Here is a 26,959-nt window from a genome sequence, read left to right as displayed (position 1 = left end):
CACATTCCTGGGTGCCATGCCTAAACCTCACTACCTGTGGCATAGGTAAGTCACCCCTCTGGCAGGCCTTACAATCCAATCCAATCCAAAATTTCTTTATTTCGGTCCTTAAGATCATAAAAGATTCACACAAAATACATTTATACAACCACATTTAAAAGGTTCACTCCAATTTAGAATACAATAGTAGATGGACTTTAAAAAAGTACCAAGGGTAAAAATGGCATTGGAAACTCAATTACATAATATTATAAAGAATAATTCAGAGTATTAAAAGGATGATTATGGATGAATGGGAGAAACGTCAACCTTTATGCATTTGGGTAGGTAACAGTTTCTTTCTTATCTGCCACAAAGCCATAATAAACTTAGCCACAGCGAATACAATATAAGGCAGAGTGCTTGTTTTTAGGATTCTATATACAGACAAGTAAGACCTAGATCCCAGATTCCTGCATAAAGGCACCAGCCAGTATTTTCTGGGTCTGCTGTAGGCAGGGCAGAAGAAAAAAAGATGAACTTCCTCCTCATCATACATTTAACATCCAGGACAGCATCTATCCCTCCCCTTAAGCCAGTTACAGGTGAAGGTTTTTATGGGCAAAGTGCCTAACCTCCACTGTATAAACAATTTTCTCGCTAGGATGGGGAATATTATGTCTATAAAATCTTCAAATTCATAGGAATTTTTGAATTCCTAAAAGCAGTCGGTCAGGGTGCCGTTGGTGGTGGCCGACAGGAGGAGAGCCAAACTAGATTCCTTATGGATTTGCACCAGGTTTTTACGAGAAATGGTTCGACACCCCTGCTCTGGGTCCTCCCATAACTCCTGGAGTTTCAACCGATATAGTTCCTTTTTGACAAAGGCCAGCCATGGGATTCTATCACGCTTGTTCAAGCACATTACATGGGTGAGATCACGCCTGTAGTGAGTTAGCTCGCTAGTGGTCCATAGCCTATGCCAGAATCTTAGTGGCTTTGACTCCAGTTCTATGGCGATGGAAGGTAATCCCACGTCTAATCTTAAGGGGAGTGAGGGTGTGCTACGGGGAAGTGCCAAAAGACGTCTTAGAAAATGATTTTCCACCTTAGCCAATTCACGCCCCGCTTTGTACCCCCAAAGTTCGCTGCCATAAGTTGCAGCTGCTTTGGCTTGAGTTTTATAGAGTTCTAATGCCGGGCTTATGGGTTTAAAGGTGGAGATGTTCACAACCTTTAAAATGGCACCTGAAAGTTGGGACAACTTTAACTGAGATTTTAATATTTGGGGGTCCCAGGAGAGATTCTCTTGCAATGTGACCCCCAGGTATTGAAAAGTTGTGACCCTTTCCAAACTGGCTTCGCCCAGGGTGGGATTTGGTCTAGTCTTTGGGGATGGGTTGAAGATCATAAACTTGGTCTTTTCAGTATTGATCTCTAGACCATGCTGTATACAGAAAAGACCAAATCCATCCAGGATCCTTTGTATCCCCATCGGAGATTTGGAAAGCAGGAGGGTGTCGTCAGCAAACATAACAGCTGGCACCCTCCTGCCTGCCAAAAAGGGGGCATCATTGTCCTTAACGTTGTCCAGGTGGGATATGATATTGTTGACAAAGAGGCAGAACAGGGTTGACGCCAGGACGCAACCCTGCCTCACCCCTCTGCGTACAGGAAACCTAGAAGACAACGCTCCATCCCTCCCACACCTAATCTGTGCGTAGTTATTATCATGGAGCCTAATCATGGCATGTAATATATGTGTGGGAACACCAAGCTTTTTCAGGACCTCCCATAGTTTTTTGCGTGGGACCATATCAAAGGCTGACCTCAGGTCCACGAACACCATGTACAGTCTCCCCCCCCCTCTATCCTCACCGTTTTCCAATACAGGAGGACGAGGCGGAAGATCTGGTCCATGGTGGACGTGTTTTTCCTGAAGCCAGCCTGCAGTGGGCTCAATATTTCATTAGCCTCCATCCAGTCCATGAGATGATCCAGGAGAAGACGGGAGAAGAGTTTTTGGGGGACATCTATGAGACTGATCGGCCTGTAGTTGGCTGGGAGCAGAGGGGAACCCTTTTTAAAAATGGGCACTATCTCTGCGCCCAGCCAAGTACAGGGGATCTTCATCCCTCCCAAGATGGCATTGAAGAGGATCAAAAAATATGGGCCCCAGATCTCCGGATGGTATCTGAATAGATCGCCAGGCAATCTATCCAGTCCGGGGGCCTTCCAACTTTCTAATCTCTCCATTGCACCCACCACCTCCCCTAGGGTGAATTCCATAGCAGTTACAGGTGTTGATAGATATCCAGGAGCAATAACGTCAATTGTGGGTTATTCAATCTCTTGATAAATTTTGCCGAAATGCTCTTCCCATACAGAAGATGCAATATTTGGCTCTACTGCAACTTTGGGATCTCCAGTGCCAAAATTAACCAGGGACCAACATTTTTGGAGGTCCCTGGATTCGAGTGCTAGGGAAAGTTCCTGCCAGTGGTTCCAGTCCCACTCTGACCTTGCCAGTGCCAGGGCCGCCTTATACTCCCGCCTAAGTTCGACTATCCTACCCCTGTCTTTGCCTGCTTTTATTGAGGCAATGAGCTCTGTTTTGGCCTTTTTGCATAAAGAGTTATACCAGGTAGGGGTTCTGGTCTTTTTACGTTGCGAGGGTACCACGGGATAAAAAACCTTGCCTAGTGCTCCCACCAAATTATCATGGATTTGGCCCAGTTGCTAGTTAAAATCCGGATGCCTGGGCAGGTTGATTAAATCCTCCATTTCTTCAAATTTGGGGAGTGCCACTTCATAAATCCTTCTTATGTTATCTTCTGCACTAATTATATTCCCCCATTTAACCCTACGTCTATTGGAGGTAAGAACCAAGTTCCCAGGGTCGCCACCTTGGTTGGAGAGAAGTGGCTCGCCTAAAGGAGCGGGGTGTTTCATTACTAGTAACAGGGCGTTGTGGTCACTATCTGTTCTAGTCACTATCCTAAAGTCCTCAACCTTGGGCCATAAGGAAATATCAACAAAAATATAATCCAATCTTGATTCATGACCCCTCCCATTAAAAGTACACAGAGAGGGACTGTCGGACGGAGTTCGTCCGTTACAAGCCCTCACCGCGTAGTTCAATGTGAGGGACATGATTTGTACCGCAAGGGGGGACCAGGTCTTTGGGTGGGGGGATTGACCAGGTGGAACACCCCAGTAGTCATCTTCAGAAGTGATAGCGCCCTCTTTTAGACCATCCAGAGGTTCAAAGTGACAATTGAAGTCACCGCCCATTACTATTTTACAATCACTAGGGAGTTGGCCCAGGAAGGACGAAAGGTCATCAAGGGTAGGTGATTCCGAGGCCACACTAACAGGGCGGGAATATACATTGACAATTGCCAGATTTACAGCATTTGGCCATCTGAGAAGCACGCACTGGATGTCCCGGGAGGACGTGGGAATACTCTCCACGGAACACCCAATATGCGTAGCCACCCAAACCGCCATACCCCCCGAAGGCCTCCCCCTACCACTCCAACTGGCCGGGATTTCGAGGACTGCATAGCCCGTTCTACTCAGGGGATCCCTCGCCCAAGTCTCCTGAAAGAGACAGATATCACTCTCGTCCACTAGGAGATCCCAGTCCTCTGTGTAAATTTTATTTGCAATACCCGCTACATTCCAGGACAAGAACTTCAGAACCTCAATGTGAGTTTTCGGTTCCTGCCCCCTGGTTGGTCCCAATGGAGTTTCCGCTACATCGTCCGCTGGTCGAAATGCGTGGCGACGAGCAAGAAATTCCACAGTGGGCTGCAAAATAGGAGTGGTGTTAGGGACACACAAGATTGGAGGTGTTGGCGTACTGTCGGGTTGACTCTGGGGTAGAGTGACTACGACCCCTCCATCAGTGGGTGGCTTTAGAATACTCCCTAGGGAGGGTTCTGGGACTCTATTATATTGGCTCTCCCGTACGGTTGTTACCTCCCCCTGTCCCAGGGGTTCATTCTCACTTTTTCCGTTGGATTGCGAGGGAACACCCCTGCAGAGTCAATCCACCTCGTCAAGGCAGGTATATCTGTTGGGGTGTACATAGTTAACATGGGCAGGGAAGATGTTATGCCTCGGCCTGTATCTTGTCCCATCCACAGCAAAGCCCACCCGTGTCCAACCTTCATCCCTCCTCACGGTGTGGGTTGGGACATTAGGGTAGAAATAGGAGAGGGGAACCAACTCAATGGTAGTATTACCTTTATTACCAAGCAAATTACAAATGTGTGTGACTACCTGGGGGTTCCTGAAGCTAACAATAATACAGTCCCCTACTCTTTTTTTAATGGTATACCCAACCCACGGGACCCTTCTGACCATAAGGACCTCTCCCTCTAAAAGCGGTGGTAGGGGTCTATGGATGTTTAGCCAGCTAAGTACTTTATTGCGTAAAGATTCATAAGGTTCCGTTACGCCACTTGCTAGTTCAGGTGCCCCCATCAAAATTACAGTGTAACCCACCGCCTCTGGGGGTAGATGGACTGCCTTATGCCTGGATTTAGTGCCATCTGGTCTTTTAGAACCATTGTCCATACCATTAGAGGGTCTCTCCTGTCTGGGTAAAGTGTCCGAAGTTAGTTGCTTCGACCTCCTAGGAGCAGGTATCGGTGGCACTAACCTGGCTGTTGGTACGGGTACTATTTGGCGCTCTGGTATAGGGCCATTGTTAATATTTTCCCCAGGGATAACTGTCGCTGTAGTTGCAGCTGCGGTCAATGAGGTCGTTAAAGAATGAAATGGTCCAGCAATAGGCCCCTGTGATACCAGTGTACTATCTCCCCTCCCCGTCTGAGCCTCAGTGCCCGTACCTGATTTTTCAAGGGCTATTAGTCTTGATTCAATTGAGTCTAATTTAAGGGCGATAGGATTTAGGAGATTCTTAAAGATGTTGGTAAGCGAAGTGATAAGAAGTTCTATGTTGTTAGTGGGAACTCTCTCAAAGATGAATGGTTCAGGAGGCAGGGGTACAGAGGGGATAGATGATGTTGCCGGTGCTTCCCGATCATCATCATTACCAAAAACTAATAGCACAGAAGTACTTGTACTTTCTTCCCTCACGGGCAGTATGGAATCAGTTTTGGCCCTTTTAGCATTTTTAGATTTTCTTGATCTTTTCCTTTTAAGTTTCGGTACCGGATCCATTCTACACCCCACATGCGCCAAAGAATTAGGGTTAAGATCCGCGCCCTGAACCCCGGACTGCTCCAGCCCCACAGCAGGAGAGAGCTCCACATCACTGTTAACCCGAGATGTGTCCCTATCTCTCTGCGTGGGTAATGGAGTCCTGAGCTGTTGAAGTACGGACTCAATGGTTTGGTCAATACTGTCCATTAAGGACAGGTGAGTGGCATCAAGCATTACTGGAGTGCTAGTGTTTACTACTAAACTAGGAGGAGAGCACACAGCATTATTTTCTACACCACCCTCTATAGATGTTACAGGAAGCAAGGGGCCATTGCTGCCCTGCATATTGATTTTGGAGAGGAATTTGTCCATAGTACCTGAGACCACAGTCACAACCTTGCTTCTTGTTTCCCTGCTAGCCATAGTTCACGAAGGGAACCGGAGGATCGGACTTTAGAGGGGTGGCCCGGTCCGGTCTCTTCCGTCCTCTAACGGCCTCAAACGGACCGCCCTTTGCCCGGGCTTAGCCCGTCGACCGCCCGCGCGCGTCCCGCGATGCGCGTCTAAGGGCGTGGTTCTGTAGCCGCTGGCCTTGAGGGGCGTGGCCAGTCGGGAAGAGTCTCCAGTTGCGGCGTGTCAGCAGCCGCCTCGATTCCTGGGACTCGCAGTCCCGCTGCTGCGCCGATGGTGGTGTCTCCGCCCTACAGCCCACAAAGTCTCCTTCCAAAGTTAAGGCACTGAAGAGTTCTGCCTGCACACAAGCCTCGAACGGCTCCCGCAGAGCGGGGGCCGTGAGTCGCGGTTTTAGCCTCACAGGGTGGGGGGGGCGTGGCCAGCCGGGAAGAGTCTCCAGGTGCGGAGTGTCAGCAGCCGCCTCGATTCCTGGGACTCGCAGTCCCGCTGCTGCGCCGATGGTGGTGTCTCCGCCCTACAGCCCACAAAGTCTCCTTCCAAAGTTAAGGCACTGAAGAGTTCTCCCTGCACACAAGCCTCGAACGGCTCCCGCAGAGCGGGGGCCGTGAGTCGCGGTTTTAGCCTCACAGGGCGGGGGGCGTGGCCAGTCGGGAAGAGTCTCCAGGTGCGGCGTGTCAGCAGCCATCTCGATTCCTGGGACTCGCAGTCCCGCTGCTGCGCCGATGGTGGTGTCTCAGCCCTACAGCCCACAAAGTCTCCTTCCAAAGTTAAGACACTGAAGAGTTCTCCCTGCACACAAGCCACGAACGGCACTTGCAGAGCGGGGGCCGTCAGTCGCGGTTTTAGCCTCACAGGGCGGGGGGGCGTGGCCAGCCGGGAAGAGTCTCCAGGTGCGGCGTGTCAGCAGCCGCCTCGATTCCTTTGACTCGCAGTCCCGCTGCTGCGCCAATGGTGGTGTCTCCGCCCTACAGCCCACAAAGTCTTCTTCCAAAGTTAAGGCACTGAAGAGTTCTCCCTGCACACAAGTCTCGAAAGGCAGGGTGCACTGTGCCACAGGTAACTGCAAAGCTGCATGAGCAATATGTACCTACACTGTCTGAATCCATTCTTGGACACTGTAAGTGCAGTGAAGCCATTTTGAGTGGAGTTTGTCAACACAAACTCCACAGCTCCATGATGGCTTTACTGAAGTCTGAGAAAGTTTGGTATCAAACTTCTCAGCATAATAAACCCGCACTGATGCCAGTGTTGGATTTATTATAAAATGCACTCAGAAGGAATCTTAGAGATGCCCCCTGAAAAACGACCACCTTCTAGTGTATTGGCTGACTGGTAGCTGCCAGCCAGCCAGCCAGCAACAGACAGGCTTTGACCTCATGGGGTGAGAGCCTTTGTGCTCTCGGAGGTCAGAAACAAAGCCTGCTCTGAGTGAAGGTGCTTCACACCGCCCCCTTGTAGGAACAGCAGCATTTGGCAGTAAGCTTCGAAGGCTCTCACCTTGTGTTATGCTGATTTGGGCAGCTCCAACTAGTGGAGATGCCTGCTCCCCTGTCCTCGCCCCTCTTTTTGGCAGCAGCACAGGTGGGAACATTAGTAAGCAGGGTAGGAGTGTCCACCTTGGCTTGGCACACCCCTAGGATGGCCAGGAGCTGAGGTGAACCCCTCTCAGAATTCTTCATCTTGGTTTGGAGACATGGGACCAATAGGAGTAGGGATGTGCCCGTCTCCCCAAATGTAGGAGGCACCTAAAGAGTGTAGTCACTCCAGGAGACAGTAGCCATTGACTACTGTAGTAAGGCTTATAGGTCCATTGTCGACATTTGCTAAGTTAGCATGAGCTTTGCTGCCATGAGGCTGCTGTTGCGCACGACACTGCATGCATATATTTCACAAAACTCTGTCTGTGCCCCTTTCACATGAGAACTGTCTATCTTGCAAGTTATTTGCTGTGCTCCGAGGTTTAGTCTGCGCACGATGTTCAAGGTGAAACAACAATGCCCCTGGTTATTTTGTTCTGATCAGTCCCTCGCACCTAGACATAACATGCTACACACAGCTGCACACCTGGAAATCGTGTACTTTAATATTGCAACCGCAACCCGTTATGACACACTTGGAGAGACGCCTTTCTGGCAAGAAGATCTGTGCACATTGCATCTAGGCCTTGAGGTATGGGGTCTGCTGCTGACAAAACTCAGAGGTCTTCCATTTCATAATAAACTATCTCTTGTCACGGGGAGGGTGGTTAGGTCATTCAGTCCTCTTCCACTGCATTTTTATAACATGCTATCCCCGTTTGTATTCTATGGTATTGTAACAATGCTGACTATATTGTGTTTATGCATTTTGCTGATAGTATTGGCTCGTGTACTGCAACATAGCGTGCGTTAGTTGAAATGAACATTTTAAACTATACCCGTCTCTAAATACTCGCATTGTGGACAGGTATGAGGGAGTGAGCGAAAGATGTCTGGCTTCCTCGATTCCCAATATAGAGTGACGTGTTCTGGGTTGTCTAATCATTGGTAGCTTCGCTGTAGACTGAGAACGAATAAGACACTATAGCTAGTCGGTTTGGGATGTGGTAGGTTGGTACACCACCTATTCACTGAGGTCCTGTTTTCCTGTGCATAGTTCTGTATATGTGCGGAATCTCCGCAACATAGCGCCACCAACGTTTGGTCTGGTTCTTATCTGCGAGACGCTTGAGTAGTACTCGTACTTATCCACAATACCCTCACTTCTGCCTCCGGAGGCGGCTGTGATGGGGCAACCTCCTATATTGACGTTTTTATAGGTTCTTTCAAGCTTGAAGTTATATAAAAAAGGTTACTCTCTATTACTGGCCCTTGTGCTGCCTGAAATTAAGTTGTACTTCCTACTTTTGTGATGGGGCATAACATTGCTGCACACAATCGTGCCCCACTCAGGGAATTCTTAAGAAATTATGGAGCCCCTGATCCAGGGGTATCATTGATTTTTGTAGTAGAAGCAGATCCTGCGGATCAGTTTGAAGTCTTTTACTCTTGTGTTACCTTTCTGGTGGTTGAAGCAGACGATGGTGTGTTTCATGAATACACCGCCGTGGCTATTCCAGTTGCGTATCAACCCTTTCGGACCTTTGAGGTTCCGCTCAAAACATGGCAACACCGAATTCGGTTTAATGGTGCCCTTCTCACACATTTACGCGGGTCCGTTTAGGTCCTTTATCAAAAGAAAGAGGCCACATGGCCGGTGTTAGCTGGGTATGCACCACACCCGCGTGGGTTAACGACAGCTACGCTTGATGAGCTGCGGGTGTTGCATACTTCCTTAATTTGTGTACACAGAGCTGTTATATAGTTCATGTCACGTGCTTTCCAGGTGGCTCCACCTGGAGTTGTCGCACAACATACAGGAACTTGTGGGGTGACTATCCATCCCATTATGGTTAATTTGGTGATGGGCAAGCGTCCAAAAAATAAGAATGAATTGCCTTATTGTCTTGCAGAGAAATTTGGACAGCTTGAAGCTGTTTTTCCTTACACCTTTCCTGAAGAAAAACACAGAATTTTAACTATTAGTTTGCCTAAGGTTTGATTCCAGAGTTGACTATTCTCCCCTCCGTGATAAAACATGTTCAGGATGAACATGGCACTGAAGCAGCTGTGGAACTGGGGAGGCGTCTGGTGGGAGTGTTCGATGTGATGGCTGATATGATCCTTGCCAATGTCAAGGGCAATGTTGTGAGCTTTCAAGACGCTAACGGCTTGGCAGCAGTCCCTGAAGTGGACAAACCACGCGATTACCAAAAATGACTGCAAAGGCTTATAAAACCATTGGCCGCAATAGTTTGGAGAACAAACCTTTTACTCAATCGCTATCACAGCTTAAGGTGCCATCTGACACAGATGGACGCTCAGTCTTTTCTAAAAAGAACTGGAGAAACAAAAAAAAGGGGGCAACAACAACAGAAACAGGGTCGCCTGCTAGTTCCCCAACACATGAATCTTCTGAGCGTACTTATGGCTTGCACGATCGCGTGAAAATTAAGACTCCTGATAGATTTCAAGTACCTGATCAGCGTTCTCCTCGTTCTTCACAGGACACATCCGGTTCAAAAGCTGGTGCTGGGGATTGCCAGGATCGTGGCAAGAGTCAGCCAGTTCCAATGGGACGTGATCAGCCTCTTCAGTTTGGCGGCAAGGGGAAGCATTACAAGCAACCACACTTCTGCGCCCCTTTTCAAAAGAAAAATGTTGCCGCTTTGACAGCGAGATATGCCTCAGACAGTGAGAACACGACTACCTGACTGTACTTAGGCGGTAACCCTGCTAGATAGCGCAGCAGAAGTTACAATAGTGCGGGAGGCACTGCGTCCTTGTCTTGAGGCGACAGCAACTGATACTTTCATTACTATGGATACAGCTGACACCCGGGTGGCCCCCGCCTCCGGATCGACTGTATGACAAAAATGTTCGTGCACAGGGTGACATTGAGCGTGTAATTACTGGGATTTTTTGGGGAGAATCTGACCGCTTCCTATGACATTTTGCTAGCGGAGGCAGACTGGCCCCCACCTTTTGTTCTGGCTGCGGCTCGCGGGGAGGACGTGATACTTTCTAGTTTTTCAAGTTACGTTTCCAAGGAGCATGCAGAGGCTTTTGCAGCTGAGTGGTCTTTGGCCCTGGCTCCAGCTCTGTACCGTAATCAAGTTGGCTGGGATAAAGATTCACCACCACATGATAATCCATTGTGGTCTATGCCTCAACCACAACCCTAATGTCCCATTCGACAGGAAGCAAAAGGTCTTGTCGCTGATATTCTCACTCAATTGGAATATCAAGGAGTGATCAAAACATGTGTATCACCAATGAATAATCCACTCTTTACTGTATCCAAACCTGATGGGTCTTACTGCATAGTTTTTGATTACCGGCACTTGAACTCCCATTGACAGACCTGTGCGGTAGAATACCCATAGTTCTGCTTTAGTAGACAGCATAGTTCGTAAAAAATATAAAGTAACACTTGATATTTCCAATGGATTTTATAGGCAAAACCTGTCCCCTGAAAGCAGTCAATGGACCGCATTCACGACTGGTGGAAAACAGAAAAAATACCGGAGTTTGCCAATGGAGTACAAAAACAGCCCAGGTATTTTTGCAGCACATGTTGTCTCTCTGTTGGACAGCATAGACCCAGATGCATATTCGTATGTGGATGATATCTATCTCACAGATGACGAATTATGGCCACATCTGTGCTGAGTTGACCGCATAATTCTGCAATTTGCAGACTATGGTTATAAATTTAATTTTTCCAAGTCTCACATTGCTTGTTATGCTGTGCTCTTCTTGGGCTATGAGCTCAACAATGAAGGTCGAGGCCTGGATCCCCACTTTCTGGAGAAATGCGCACGGTTGCAATCTCCAACCACTCTGAAAAAACTTCAGTCCTTTCTGGGATTTTAAAATTTTGGGCGTTCTTATATTCCCGAATATGCCCAGTGTATCAAGCCACTTTATGCCTTGATACAACCTATATTTTCAAAGGACAGCTGGTTACCGGAACATTCTGCCATTTTACTTTCTTTGCAATCTGAGTTGCTTGAATCTTAATACTTGTTGACGCATGATAACCACACGAACCTGGTGATACGAATCGTATCGGGCGCAGTGGGTTTCACTTACTTGACATACAATGAAGGAACGTGCCCTCGCACAGGGAAAAAGCATTTTGGTGGTTAGACTTTACCCTGCCTTAGAAGCAGTAACAAAGGCAAGTGTGCCAAACTCAAAAGCTTTGCATCCCAGTTGGATTCAATGGGCTACTTCTTTGACTTCCCCGATGTCACCTTTATCTTTGACCCCGCTCTTCAGACACAGGAGTTCTTGCAGTATGAACATGTTCATCCACCTCCTTTGTCTTTACTTCCTTTGGAAGACTATGCATGGATTATTTGCACCGATGGTTCGGCACAACCAGCCACGGATTCTAAACATGCTTACTCAGCAGATTGTGCTATTGTAGACGGTACAATGGTGAATGGAGAGTTCAAATCTTCCATAGTGCACACTCAGGCACTGGGAGACTGTACTGCACAATTGGCTGAGCTGCGTGCTTTGGTTTTTGCTGTCTAGTTTGCTGATCCAACAGTTTCTACTCTTATTGTCTGTGACTCTTATTACTGTGTTCAGTCTTTCAATGACAACTTATTCTTTTGGTCTCAAAATGATTATCGAGATTCTAAAGGCAGCACAATTAAGCATAAAACGCTTTGGGATTAGGTGGCAGATCTTAAACAGCGTTTGCCACTCACACATGTTATACATACTCTTGGCCACCAGCGTGTGGGAGCACACACTGTTGGAAATTATTTGGCTGATGAAGCCGCCAAATCTGCAGTAGCCACGTGTTCCATAGCAGCCGTTACTAGATCCATGATGAAGATGGATAATGACATTTTGTCAGCAACTGTTGCTACAAAAGAGGGCCTCAATTACCCGCAGGGTTTCCCTTCGAAATATGCTTGTCAGTTAACTCCAGAACAAGTTCCTTTTGCTAGAATACCAGATGTTGGAAATCGGCTGATTCTCAACGCGGACGGCAGACACACTTTAATCAAAACCGCACACAAAGGCATGGCTTCGGCCCATGCCAGAGTGTTCTGCAACTGTTTCTATTTTGCAGCAATGTTATTGGTGGCGCGGTTTATATAAACAGACCAGCAATTATGTACTTTCTTGTGACATCTGTTAGCAAATTAAGCCTTCAGTGGTAACACGCCCACCACAAACACGGCTTAGCATTGCTAATTGGACTTTTGCTTGTGTGTATCTTGATCACTGCGGTACTTTTTTCTTCAGATACTGCATATAAATATATTTTATTTGCAGTGGATTCGTGCACTAGATTCCTTTGGGTGTGGCCACAACGCAGTGCTGACGCTCGAAATGTCATCAAGGATTTGTGTGTCTTTGTAGGGGTTTTTGCCTGTGGCAACTTTCATGCGTCCAGTGTTCGCCTCTAAGGCGTACAAGGATGCGATGAAGTCTTAGGGGGTGCTGGTGCAATTTTTGTCTCCATACAGGCCTGAGGGCAACTAAATTGGACAGCTAGAGTCTTAGGTACTGGCAGGAACTGGTTCGCCCATTTGTATGGAGTCCACCGTGCATTAAATAATATCCCTAGAAGACCTCTGGGTGGGCGGACCCCTTACGAAATGCTCTTTGGCATCAAAATGTTTGTGCCAGACCTTGATGGTCTAGACGTTGCGGCGGCTGCCGCAACCTTTGACGTAGATAATCATTCTGCTGTGTTACAGAACCTACAAGAGACCCGTGCCAGCCTTGCTACTAAACATTTTTCCTCAGCAACTGACGCAGCACTCCAGAATCCGGTGGTCAGCTGGCTTTCCAAAGTTGGAGGTCTGGTCCGAGAGAACAAATAAGAATCTAGTCACTGTTATCGTGCACCGGTTCCCGTGGTTGTCCTGAAGGGTACTCGAACAGTCATTTTACCTCCTCTTCCAGGCAGCAAAGACAACAGATACATCTCAGTGGACAATGTCAAGCTACAAAATCTGGCCGATTCTGAATAGTTTGACGCCTGCTGTTTCGTGTTCTACAATTTTGAGGACTCAAGAGAATATAACATCTTCCAATTTGCCACACAACACTGTCATCGAGATGGACACTGTTGTTGACCAATCTTCTGTTCCCCCTGCTTCCTCCTGCAATCCAGAGGCTGAATACACATATCCCACAAGTGAGTCTTTGCATGATTTGCTGGATAGTCCTTTGCACCATGGCAGTTTTTCTTATGACTCATCATCCACCTCCTCAAGAGACCCAACAAAAGTGTCCATTTTTTTGACCTGGTTTAAACAGACTTATTTGGTTCCTCCATGGATATACATCTGATTGATACTAATTTAGATTTTTCTTTTTATGTCAATTGGATTTGTAACTGTATTTTTCCAACTCATCAATGGTCACTACTTGCCTGAATGCTCTGCTGTGAACTCTGTTGATGGTATTTTGACCCCCCATTCCTCTTCACACATCAGGAAGTGTGACCAGACTCTTGTTAACATTTCAGTGTTCCCAATTTCGGATGGTATCGTTTGTGATGAAGTAGATTTTCAAGTTCATGGTCCGACAGAGCTGATTAACGTCCCATATATCTTTAGAGTCTTTATGGGTGATGTGGTCACACAAGACATTCGTTCTGATGATTGGGATGTGCATGCAATGCAGGCTTTGTTTTCAGATTTAAATTATTATACTGCATTTGATGCTGAAGACTTGTATATGAATTCTGCAAATTATGCCGACCTGTTCAACACTATGTGCTTCCTTTCATACACAAGACCAGTACATTAGGTCCTGTCGTAAATTACAGACAATGGGAACATTGCCCTACACCCCTGAAAGGAAGCTAAAAAACATTCAAGAAAAAGTTTACATACTTCCCAGATTTTGATAAAGCGAATCCTGAATCTTATTATTTCAAATTATGTTGTCCGTCAATTCAAAAAGTCATGTTAACTCATAGTAAATTGGTTTATTCCAATTCCTTCTATCATGCTCTGCCCCTAAAATGCTATGATCATTGGAAGGACATCATTGACTTGAAATCAGTTTGGGGGTTCCAAGGATTAGCAAGTGCACAGCACTGAGGCGCTACATCGTGCCTGCCTCATTCCAACACAAATGTTGTTTTTAAACAATACAGTGTACCAGACCACATGCTATGGCCCGGCAACTGCTAAGAAAATAATGCCCCTGCCATTCTGACATTAGCTGAATATATTAATTGGCGCACACATACAAATTATACCATTGAGGCTTTACAAAGTTTGTTCCAAAATAATGCATTAATAAATCTGCCATAGATCCCCTAGGTTGGTTAATTTGGCCAAGTAGTTCGAATTCCTGCCAACTTCATTTTCATAACTCTAGTTTAGGTTTCACACAAGACTGACTCAACCCTAGATTTTCTGATTCGCATACTGTCACAAACTATTCTGTTGGTAAATTGTGTCAACAATGGTTACAGCACTCTACACTCTTGTCCGTTAAACAGCATTTATCTTTGTTGTCCGACAATATTAATTTGGCCGATTTTTTCTTAGGACCGTAGAGCTCCTAGAACAAAATGATGGATATACACTGCTTACAATGAAATTTGGAAACTTTCTCAAATTGAAGCTACATCTCGTTTGCGGGAAATAGGCCAGGCAAACTTAGAAAAACTTTTGGCTGTTGTCAACAATAGTATTAATACACTGTCTTCCCGTATTTATACATTAGATAATATAGTTTCCTTTGTTATTCACATTGTGCAAGAAGATGTGTCTCATGGTCATTATCAATTGTGTTCTGTGATGCAATTTGCATGGACTTTGCCAACATTGAAAATGGGAAAAGTGCCATGGGATTACTTGAATGCAACTGCTTTATTTTATCAGTTTTATTTGATAGATAAACAGCAATTCCTGTCCATGAAAGATGCAACCTACACTCTTTTGCACATTGAAAAAAATAGACCCTTTGCCCTTTTCTGTAGCAGAGTCTGACTCTGCTGTTTGGTTAATCCCTGTGGTTATATCTTTGCCTTTCTCAATGTTTCAGTTTAGCTCATCTATGAAACATTACCCTGTAGGCCACTTTGAACCCCTTGGAAGTGCCTTTTTGCATGAACTGTGGTCTTTGCCTTTCACTTATTGATGTTTTAGGGAAGACACTGAGGTTTATCTTACCGGGCAGGATTGTGATTGCACAGTAGGACATTCCCTGGTATGCAAAAACATACAGTTGCACGTTGTGTGTAATTTTTCAGCTCCGAACCTCACTTGTGTTTTAAAAGTTAAACCAGTGCCCGCCGTAATTCCCACGTTCACACTGCTTACTAATGGTAGCTATATTATTTTAAATAACCAGGAATGCTGTGGCTTGCTTGCTGGCATACCTTACATTGTAACGGGTTTCCAGTGCGTAAATTGTTGCAATAATGTGCTTTTTGCACCCCTGCGTGGGCCGCTGGATAGTTCAGTTTTGCTTTCAATACCAACTTTGAAAGCAGATTTAAACAAGCTGAGCAGATTAAAGGCGCTTTTAACGCAACAAGAAATTCCATTGACTTCCGCACGAGAAACCTTCACCCTCCAGGTGGCAAGTGCGGCCACTGAAATTCAAACACTTTTAAATACTAACCTCCCACTACATTTTGGGGGGTTGATTCATCGCATATTCAATGCGTTGAAAGCTCAAAGCCTGGCTAATTTATTTAAACATGTATGTTCTGGGCTCTTGTCTTCTTTTCAGACTATATTTGGTGTAATCTATGCAACAATAAGGAGACCCCCTCTAAGAGAGTACTTACAAGGTCAGGGAGAAGAGGGGAAAAACATCAATACATTAAAGGAACAGCCCTCAAGACCTCAATTTCTTTTTTCAGATTCAGCACGAATTCCAAAATGGGCTAAACAAAGCAGATTATTAAACACAAATGTAGAAATATCAACATCTTTATCCGTTTTAACATTGATTTTTTTACTATTTAATTTCTTTTATCAAAATTATTTTTATCATTTCTTTTATCCACTTTACACATAAAATTATTATCAACATGTACTAATTTTCTTACAAGACAATGACATTGTCATATATAAACATTAAATAACCCCAGGTAGAGAGACAATAACCAACCTTTCAATCAGCTTTCATTCCAGCACAATCCTTCCGCTGCATTCACACCACATTCATCACTGCATACATCTGGAGAATATGAGACAATAGATTGTTTAATGGTCTTCACGACCATTTAAAGCCACTGCATAAAACAGGATCTGTTTAGCCAAGGTCGACGCGTTTCGGTGGTTTGACGTGTAGATAGACATCACCTTCCTCAGGACCTGCTAGATATCAGACTACAATCGCTCAACACAGGGGAGTCATAATATTATAGGTCCATTGTCGACATTTGCTAAGTTAGCATGAGCTTCGCTGCCATAAGGCTGCTTTTGCGCATGACACCGCATGCATATATTTCTCAATACTCTGTTTGTGCCCCTTTCACATGAGAACTATCTACCTTCCAAGTTCTTTGCTGTGCTCGGAGGTTTAGTCTGAACACAATGTTCACAGTTAAACAACAATCCCCCTTGTTATTCTGTTCTAATCAGCTCCTTGCACCTAGATATAACATGCTACACACAGCTGCACTCCTGGAAATCGTGTACTTTAATATTGCAACCACAACCTGTTTTGACACACTTTGAGAGACACCTTTCCAGCAAGAAGAGCTCTGCTTGTCTTGCGATGTGAACATTGCATCGAGGCCTTGAGGTATGGGGTCTGCTGCTGACAAAGCCCAGAGTTCTTTCATTTCATAGTAAACTATCTCTTGTCGCGGGGGTGGTTAGGTCGTTCAGTCCTTTTCCACAGTTTTTTATAACATGCTATGCCGGTTTGTATTCTATGATATTGTAACAATGCTGACTATATTGTGTTTTGTTGCTAGCATTGGGTCATGTACTGCACCATAGAGCACGTTAGTTTAAATAAACATTTAAAACAATACCACGTCTCTGATTACTCGCATTGTGGACAGGTATGAGTGAGTGAGCTAAAGAGTGTCTCGCTCCCGCGATTCCCAAGATAGAATGAAGTGTTCTGGGTTGTCTAATCATTGGTAGCTTCGCTATAGACGGAGAATGAATGAGACACTATAGCTAGTCGGTTTCGGATTTTGGGTACAAATGTGGTAGTTTGGTACACCACCTATTCACTGTGGTCCTGTTTTCCTGTGCATAGTTCTGTATATGTGCAGAATCCCTGCAACACTACTGCCCTCCGACCGCAGTAACACCTTAAACCTAGAATTGAAGGGCCCCCCCGTACCTTGTTCCTCAGATATGATGATCTACAAAGAAGAAGGACCAAAGAGCCATGCCACAGTGGAGAAGAAGACGACAACTGACTTGGCCCCAGCCCTACCCGCTGGTCTCCTCCAGCGACCCTGCTCAAAGAAATCAGCGTGTCCCACTGCCAGCAACTGCAGAAACCTGAGCTGACTTAAGTTTCTCCAGTGAACACTGGATTTGTCCAGCAAAAGCAACGCCCAACAAGGACTCCAGTGCCTCCTGGATCCGCGAGACCTCACCACTTTGCACCCGTCGCCCACAGCCCGAGTCTAAGTGGCCCACCAATCCAGTGACATCTCCCCAGCAATCGTGGCCTGGGATCCAGCATTGGACGACCTCACCTGAATTTCCCCGCAACACCTGCAGCCTCATCCCTCTGACCATGACCTGATCTGGTGAACGAAACCCAATGCCTTAAGACACCCTTGCACCCTCAGCCCCCAGGCTTTGGGGTGCCAACCAGTAGGTTCTCAGCATCCCTCAATTATCCAACTCACATCTCCAGTCATTGGGTTCCTTCAGTCAGTCTTCTGGACCGAAAACCTTAAACAAACAAAGCACAGCACCAGTAGAAGTATTCTCTGACCAACTCCGGTCAAGCTTGTATTTTAATTTCCCATGTACAACATAACATACTCCAATCCAAGTAACAAGAAATAGGCAGCATATATCTGTTTGTTAAAGTTGACACGTTGTTGTAGAAACTCCACAGCCGACATGTGTTTCGTCGTAAGAATGACTTTCTCAAGGCTGTAAATAAAACAAATACATCTGTTTGTCTAGTTTGTATAAACATGGATTCAAGAGGAAAAAACCACTACAAACTCAACGTTTAACATAGGTGTCTCTTCAAGACCTAACCCGTGCAACACTACAAATTATTTTCAATCAAAGTGCCACCAAAGAACAATAATGGAATCACCAGATAGAACCTTCACCCAAGAAAAGCGGGAGTTCAGAAGAACAGAAAAGAAACCGTTTGTGAAGTCTTGTGCTCATACAAGCAAAAGTGCTAACATCCAATGAGTGCAGTGAGAAAAATCCTTCACCGCGTTTAATCTTCAGAATGGATCAACACGGATCATACCATGCACAACACAGAGGTATGAAAATGGAGAAAGAGTAAAGCACAAGGAATAGATCAGAAATCATCTGGTATCTATAGCTTAATATAGTAAATCCGTATATACAGGTATACGTTTTCTCAGGAGTAACGGAAAATTTCTCTTTGTGATGACTAAGTAAAAATCTGCCAAACAAGAGAGAAGAAAAAGGAGGAAAAAATAGGTAGGGGAAATGATAAACCGATGAAACTGGCCTGAGCCTGCAGCAATTCTCCCCAGCTTATGATCTCCATTGGTTTCTATAGGGCACCTGGCGCTCCCTTTTCACACTGCACCCGGCGGCCCCTGTGCCACTGGTGGTTAGGCTTTGGTGCTACTTGGTGGCCACTTCAGTGGTGTCCACAACCCCCAGGGCTTGTGTCCCTGAACGGTGGATGTTTACCTGCAACTGGTGCCTCTTCAAGGTACCCCCAGCTTCCATAGGCTAACATTAGGCTCAGTGACCTCTGTACTGCTCTGCCCCAGTGCCACTAGTGGTGCATTACCTACCTTGGTCCGCCCCATGCCTAGTGTTGTTCTAACCCCTGAAGACTGGATTTGTAAGTTAAGTGCTTACCTTAAATCTACTAACCTGTCTTTCCTTACATAGAATTGCATTGGTTTCTCTCTGTATTGCACTAAGTGTTGACCCTGAGAACAGTACAAAGCATCTTATTACTATTGAATAGTATTTCATGCACCTGTGAAGTATTTCAAATGCTATCTAAACCATAGCCAACTGTACATTGAAAGTGTGGTATAACTGAAAAAGGTTACTTACCTGTGACTGAGTCCCACTTGGTCCCTAAAATAAAAGTAACTAAAGTAATATTTTTGTAAACATTGGCCTGGAGTTAGTCATTGGGTGTGTGTTCCTGCCTTGTATGAGGGTATACAACAAATACATTCACACCACCCTCTGATAAGCCTAACTGCTCAGCCCAGCTACCACTAAATTGAGAGTAAGGTATTATCTACTTTATCTTCTGCTATACCTTTGGGGACTTACTGGACTCTGTGCACACTGTATCTCCTTTTGATAGGGGAAAGTACTTAAAAGTTTTTTTTAGTCATTTTAAAAAGACCCCAACTATTAGTAAAGTGATAGAAAAGGCAGGGAGCATGATTGTAGAACTCCGCCTGATCCCTTACCTCCATATTGGCTAGAACACATCCATGTTTTAAGTGCAGTTGGAAATAGATTGAGTTACACTTATGTATGTTCATTGCTGGCATAAACATTCTAAGTCAGATCAATACTCATTACTTTTGCTTCCACCTGTTTCTTGGGGGCCAGCAAACCAATGTATACACTATACAACACTAAGGACTCACTCCAAACTGTTTTGGTGGCATACTCAAGACAGCCTCAGAGATAAGGTGGGGTTCCCTGATCGAGAGATGGCTCAGAAGCTGTCTCACTGTTTACCTAGAAAAACAGACTCAACTATATTACATTAGCATGGTCCTATGAAACTGGCTGACACAGAAGCCAAATTTAAAACAATAGGGGAAATAATATCGGTCTTTGCTCATTCTGGTCTTTGTGGCTTTCTCCAGCACTGCAGTACCTCACTGATGACGCTGTTTGGTGCTTCAGCAATGTTGCAGGGGGGGGGGGGGGAGAAGGGTTAAGAATACATGGGAGGAAATGTCCCCAAAGGGTCACCAAAAATGCTGCATGCCTGTATTACATGGCCAGGAAACCAGTGGCTAGCTCTTAGTTGAGGATTAATTCATGGCCAGCAGTGAGACAATTGAGCATGGTGCCACTTTAACCTATATATCTAATAACTGATGGAAATCGGAGTGTTGCTCACGTACTATCACATAAAACCTTTGGGCCAGTAATCCCCACATGAATGTGGTCTGGCACCAAGGTGGCCCCGATGAATCTGCTCACTGTTGGCTCTGATCTTGACTAGTGCTGGGCCCTACAATACTTTTGTCCTCATAGGTTCTGTCCATCTTCCAAAAGAGACTAGTTGATGCTAAGGCCTCTCTTATCCCAATGCCCAGAGTTATAGAACTAGACCCATGCAGCGGGACCCCGCAAGCAGCATACCTACAAGCTTTGAACTACAGCAGAAACCTTATTAAAATCCTCTAGAAAACTTTCACCAACTGGCATTCTCATGCAGACTCTAACCTAATCATGTAATGGAAATTCACTCACTGCTCATGCCCAGTGACAACATCCATCCATCCATCCTTCCTTCTTAGCAGGTTATGTCCAGCCCTAGCAGTTTAGGCTGGACCATCCCTTTTGCTGCAGATCCCAGATTAGTTTGCATGTGGTTGGTCCCTACCTCTAATAGTATGGAGAAGCTACAAATTAATGGGATGGAATGTGATCCAGAGTAATTACTAGTGACTGAAACTAATACTTTCATTCGACTCATCAGAAATGGCCACAATGGCTGTGGGCAGCTCTGGCAAGGGTGTGCAGGTACACTGCATTCCAATGCAAATTCACTGTGGTAGGAAGCATTGTCTCCATGGATACTCCATGCAAATTCTCTCGTGCTTCATGTGGAAAACGTCCCTACACTCTCTCCCTTTGAAACCAGGACTGATCCCTGAACTGGTCACATGTTTTCAATCACACCTGCTGGTACGTGTTGCCACACCTGGTGCTTTCCTATATGTATACAATTATAAGACCTTTTCAATTCCTAAATCACACATTATTCCAACAAAGTGCATGTGTAATAGTTGCCCCATTTGGCCTTCCTAATTCTTAGGATGACAGAGGTTTATCACCTGCACCAAATTCAGACTCCTCACAATCTGTAATTATGTGACTGTTGTCCGTGTATCTGTCCCTCCTATGGAATCTAAGAAATAAGACAGAGGTTCAGTCCTGCACATCCAAACCTTTTTGTTGCACACTCAAAGCAATGCAATCATGGGAGTCCGCAATCAGACCAGAACATAACCAAATGGGATTTACCTGGTCACTTACCCACCAGCCATTACACTTGCGCTCTACAGTAGCACCAATTCTCCTACTCTGCATGGTAACCTGTCACAGCCAGAGTAACCAATTTCATGTTGCTTAGTTCAGATTTATGAAACACTTCACTCATGCCTTAATTATTGTATCTTATTACTCCGTGACTAATTACACTCTCTTCTTTAATTTTATCAGCATGTTGTATATTCTGTGAAGTTCATTATCGCCTACATCATTCCGGACACCTCCAAGGAAACCAGAGACAAGATCAAGCGAGAGAAGTACCTCAGACAGAAGCTCTTGCATGAGAGTCATCTTACAGTCATGAAAAATAAGATGGGAAAGGTGGCTGACAAACTCTTGAAAGGAGTTGATGAGACATTCCGACAAAAGTTTGACTAGAATTTTAGGGTATGACAGCTCAGTTGGGCTCGGAACTTTTAAAATATGATACCAATGAAAACATTTCAAGTTTGAAGAGCACACCAAAGGTCTTTGAAACATATAATCACCGTAAACGATGATTTTCTCGACATATGTTCCATACGCTGAGAAAGGATCCCATCACATGGAACACCATTGCGTTCTAAACTGGGTCTGCTTTGAGGAATACATTATCCTTGTTTGTGTTTCATCAAGTTGACCTGAAAGTTCTTGATTAGCTTAGACGTATTGCAGTAGAATGATAGAAATGTGCCTTCAAGTCATTTGAACGTATGGATCTAAAGAAGAATGGGAATACCACAATACATTTTGTTTGTGCTGAAGATCTTATATGACTCTCTCAAGTATGTTTTTCTCTTGTACATTGTAAATGTAAGTTCTTTTTAATCTCAAACCTTAAATTTTGACCAGGCTGTACTTCATAGGTTACAGTACAGAAAATCAGTCTGGAGATGTGGAAAGCAATGTAATGCTGAATCCTCCAGCAACATGTCATTATATTTTTGAAATTTGCATTGATACACCATTAGAACTACTGTATTTTCTTTTCAACCAAAGGCACTGGTTGAAAGGGCAATTTTGTAATGAAAGTATTATTAGTGTTGTATAAAGACATGGAAGAGCTCTTACCCATGGCTTATAGCAAACGGTTGAAGCGCGGGTGTAAAGGCACATTCCTTCTCTTCTGTTACCACTCATAACTGGCAATCGCTTCCAGCTGGCTGCAACAACTGCCTGAAAGGAGCAGTATAAAGAATGTATGGGAGAGAAGTGTTGGAACTGTCTTCCTGTGCTAACATGCTCCTTAGGCATTCCCACTATTTTAATATGCTGAAAGACGTATTTGTTGCATTCAATGCTTCTGACAAAAAAGAACCGAAGAAGAAACATTGCCAGAACACAATTAAATAGGGAATTGCAAGGACAATGGGATCCTACATACTGTTAAATTACATGAGATGCTGTCTAGTAGCTTAATCTTTGACTTTAGAACCATGAGACATTCCTATCCCAGCATCGCCATTGAACCAAAAAGTGTCATTCTGTGCCAACCACTTTTGCCTTTCTTGCCTTACTTGTTAAATGTATTTCGATGCTTCGTTAATACAATAATGTATGCATGTGTAAGTTTATATATACATATACCACTGTGTCACTGTTGTTTATTAGGCACTGCATATAATGTGCTCATGAAAGTCAGCTGTGTTTCCATTGCATAGATGCATCTGTGGGTGAATCCTTTTTTTTGTGTCTAGAAGATCAGAAATCGGTTATTGCACACAGTCAGTGTCTAGAACTTCATCACACCTTTGATTACAGCCCTCATTCTGAGTAGCCTCACTCTGAGTGACAGCTGACCTGTGACCGGTGCACTTCAGGAAGGACACCGAAGTTGAATGATGTAGTTGTCACACACCTGGGCCCAGCACTCTGGAAGGTGCTAGAGCGCAGGCAGCCTCTGGTGCTCAAACCATTCACCCATTCTCTCTTCTGGAGGGTGCAGCTTGAAGGATACGCATTATTAAAGAAACACACTTCTAGAATAGATCAGTTGGGCGGGCGAGTAGGACACTTTGCTTTAATCTCCTACAAAGTCTACCCCTGGGATGTTTTCACAGAACCCCTAATCTCCCACACAGTCAGGTACTGTCGACTGCTTTTTAAATCATGGGGATGTTTTTAACCTAGGCAAATGAGACAATTTGACTTAACAAAATGCTAATATCTCGTAGAGTAAATTACCTATTTTGTAACATGCTAATAGAAAAGAATCTACTAGTATGGACCAAAAAGTGCTTTATAAACGTGTTTTAAAAAAAAAACCTCTGCTGCAACAGGTGGTAAGTTTGCCGAACACTGCAAAATCAGTTACCCAAATGAATGATTGTCCAGTCATCCACATACACATAATGATTTTTCAACAATCACATTTATTCTTCCTAAAAATTAACTCTCTTTCTTTTAAGCTCATGGCTCATCAGTTAGGCTCTCACTCATTTTCCCATTTGATTGTTTGTGAATGATACAGCTCACTAGCACTGGACAATGAAACCGGTACTGTGGTAAATAATGTGGTATACCTAATATCTGTGGAAAAGTTATGATGATGACATATTTGAGATTCCCTACTTTAATTATATTTTTAACTACCTATTTTAGCTAAAACCATTGTATAAACCACTATATCTACAACGTGCTGATCAAAACTATGTGCAAACATAAAACATTTATAAAAACCTCCATGTTTACATTCTACGTGACAGTCCGATCATTTTAGCTCCATTTTTTAAAAAACATTATTATATATGTTTATGGTGCAGTTGTCATTATACGTTATTCTTCATCCTTCTGGAATACAAAATGTAATTTGACTGCATTATATGCATTTGTAAAAAATGTAATCAACTTTTCATAATTTGTTTGTAAGAGAATGTGAACTGTGCCAACAAATTCCACTTTGAAACTAATTTTGGAACATTTCTATATGTGTATATTCCTTTATATTTATTATCATTTAAATAAAGTTTATTTTAAAATATATTTATCTGCGCTCATTTGTCATAGCTCGGCATTACTACTGTCCAATTGGGCCTTGTCAAGAAAAAAAGTCTGTGTTTGTGTGTCCTTGTTTTGGAGGGTGGTTATGTTGTTGACCTCAAAGATAATTTCCCTGTGTGATTTGATCCATTTACATTTTCTCTGTGTGATTTCCTCTATTTCATTTTGCTCCATGTGATTTGCCTTATGCAAGGATCACTGCATCACTGTGCACCATAGAAATTTGTCATGTTTTGCTCCATGTTTTTCTACTCTCTTTGTATTTTTTGTGCTTCACAACAAATGTAAACATGCCAAATCAGCAAAAACAAGTAGATTGCCCTATCATGTCAGGCTACGGGAAACAATACTTCAGAGATTCTCTTCCCTACTGGTCTTTCCAAAACCACCATGAAATATAACTCAGCTATCTGGTTTTAGGTTTAAACCTATAATAACTGATAAAACCCCACTGAAAGGAAAATAGCTATCACCAGTGTAAACATATAAACACTGAAAAAACACCTTTGCATCCACAAACTAAGTGCCATTCATAGTAAGGAAATGATGAGTGAAAGAGTCATTTTTATTTCTTCCTGAAGCGGCCAATACAATGTAACTTTAGTTATACAAGGAAGCATCAAGAACGACTGGGCTAACATTATTCTGCTTGAGTTTTGTTGTTTAGGTATGTCACTAAAACATTGTCTCTTCTTTCTTCTGCTTTCTTCCGTTTTGTGTTCTTTGGTCTAAAGATGCAGTGTTTAGAAGCATGTTTTAGGTCTTATTTAGTTATTTTATAATGTAGAGAATTGGGAAATATCAAAATCATATTTGAAATTTTGCCTACATTTGATTTCACTGATCGGGAAAATGGTTGGTTTCATAAGAATCTTTCCTAATATGTACCATCACATATACCCACAGACAGTGAACAGGTGAAATCCTTTGATACATCAGCCTCCTTTTCTAGTGAGTCAGTATTGATTGTAAGTGTATTGCCAAACACTCCAGTCTTTAAATAGATGTAGTGACAGGTATATGTGAAAAGAATTTTGTCACCTAGCATCTGAGATAGTGGTGAAAACATGACACCAGGCGTTTGGTAAAAAAGGAACGCAGTGTCACCTAGAATACTGCTGAAAAAAGTTCCTACCAAGTTCAATAAAGATTGGAGTGATATTGTTTGTATTTGCAGTAATTCAACTACGTATATGAAAAAGTTGTATGATGGCCTGTCAAAATCGATACCGGAGCTGAAGTGCATCCCTGTAAGAGATCCTTGTCACTTGCTAGATGGTATACTGAAAGCATCGTTACAATCTTCAGGGGTAATGAAGAATGCTATTGACTTTGTAGTCCATTCTGGTGCAGTAAAAATGACATACCCTTCTGGACAGATACCCTACAGGAAACAAACTGACCATTACTGGTTACCAAAACTAAAAATATAGCCGTAACATGAACTTATATAATAATGGGAAAATCACAATGTAGTCCTCCGACATAAATCTGCCCATCTACACTGCACTGTTCGGCACTTTTAAGGAGTTTAAAGCTTCTGCCAGGACTAGAAGTAACACCAGGAGAACAGTACAGCCACAACCATTGTTGTCGTGATACAACCATCCCATGACCTACCAGCCCAGGAGCTCTACACCTTCACTAATTCACCAATATGGCATGCAACCAGCATTTCAAAACCAAACTTAAAACTATCTCTGCACTGATAGACATCAAAAAATGATTGTGTTCAGCACTGCACATATTCCCATTAACCATTCTCTCCTTTCAACAGACTTATACATACCTGTCCGATATGACCTTACTTCCAAAATTCATAGTAGTCTTGTACCACTCATAATTTCACCCTACACCATATCCTACCAACCTGCCCTTCAACTCATTCATATTAAACCAAGGACACAGTACCGAGATGGACTCACCTGTAAAGGTCTTCATTACGTGAGCCATGATTTCCATGTGAAATGTGCCTTAACACCAGTTACTACACTACAAACACCTCCTATTATCCCTTACACAAATCTACTCTCATTTTGCTCCAGTGAACTTCAAATTATATGCCCTGAACTGGATCACCTAAGTGAATAAATTAAATACCTCCAGACCACATATCCTCTCTCTCCCCCACTCCATCTACACAAAACTCCTGTATTCTTCCCCCATTGGCTCACCAAACCCACCTTATTGTGTTATTCAACCACCCACCCTCAGTTCTCCAGTACATCCTTTCACTTCAGTATACACACCACTAGTTCTCCCAAAATTCAATTATCACCCCACATATGATAACAATACCATCTTGTGATGCAGGTGACCAAAACAGATTACAAGATCTGTTTGCTCAAGCAATCTCAAGAATATCACACTCATACCACTGAGCCTGCACCCACTCACCAGGTCAATATTCTCCTCCAA

The 26,959-nt window shown here is 43.9% G+C and overlaps 1 protein-coding gene across 2 annotated transcripts in view; it reads left to right on the top strand.

The window, feature by feature from the left end:
• Positions 1-24,521, top strand: part of ANO6 (anoctamin 6) — a 503,549-nt gene extending 479,028 nt beyond the window's left edge. For both annotated transcript variants that reach the window (XM_086919093.1, XM_086919092.1), the window contains exon 20: positions 21,734-24,521. In XM_086919093.1, coding sequence (XP_086775219.1) covers positions 21,734-21,940 — 207 coding nt within the window. In that variant the 3' untranslated portion in view covers positions 21,941-24,521. The remainder of the gene's footprint in view (positions 1-21,733) is intronic.
• The last annotated feature ends 2,438 nt before the right edge of the window (positions 24,522-26,959 follow it).

Source organism: Lissotriton vulgaris, chromosome 1_1 (assembly GCF_964263255.1).
Source record: "Lissotriton vulgaris chromosome 1_1, aLisVul1.2, whole genome shotgun sequence".
Classification (NCBI taxonomy): Eukaryota; Metazoa; Chordata; class Amphibia; order Caudata; family Salamandridae; genus Lissotriton; species Lissotriton vulgaris.
The sequence above is the reverse complement of the archived record's forward strand: the minus strand, read 5'-3'. Positions and strand labels throughout refer to the sequence as shown.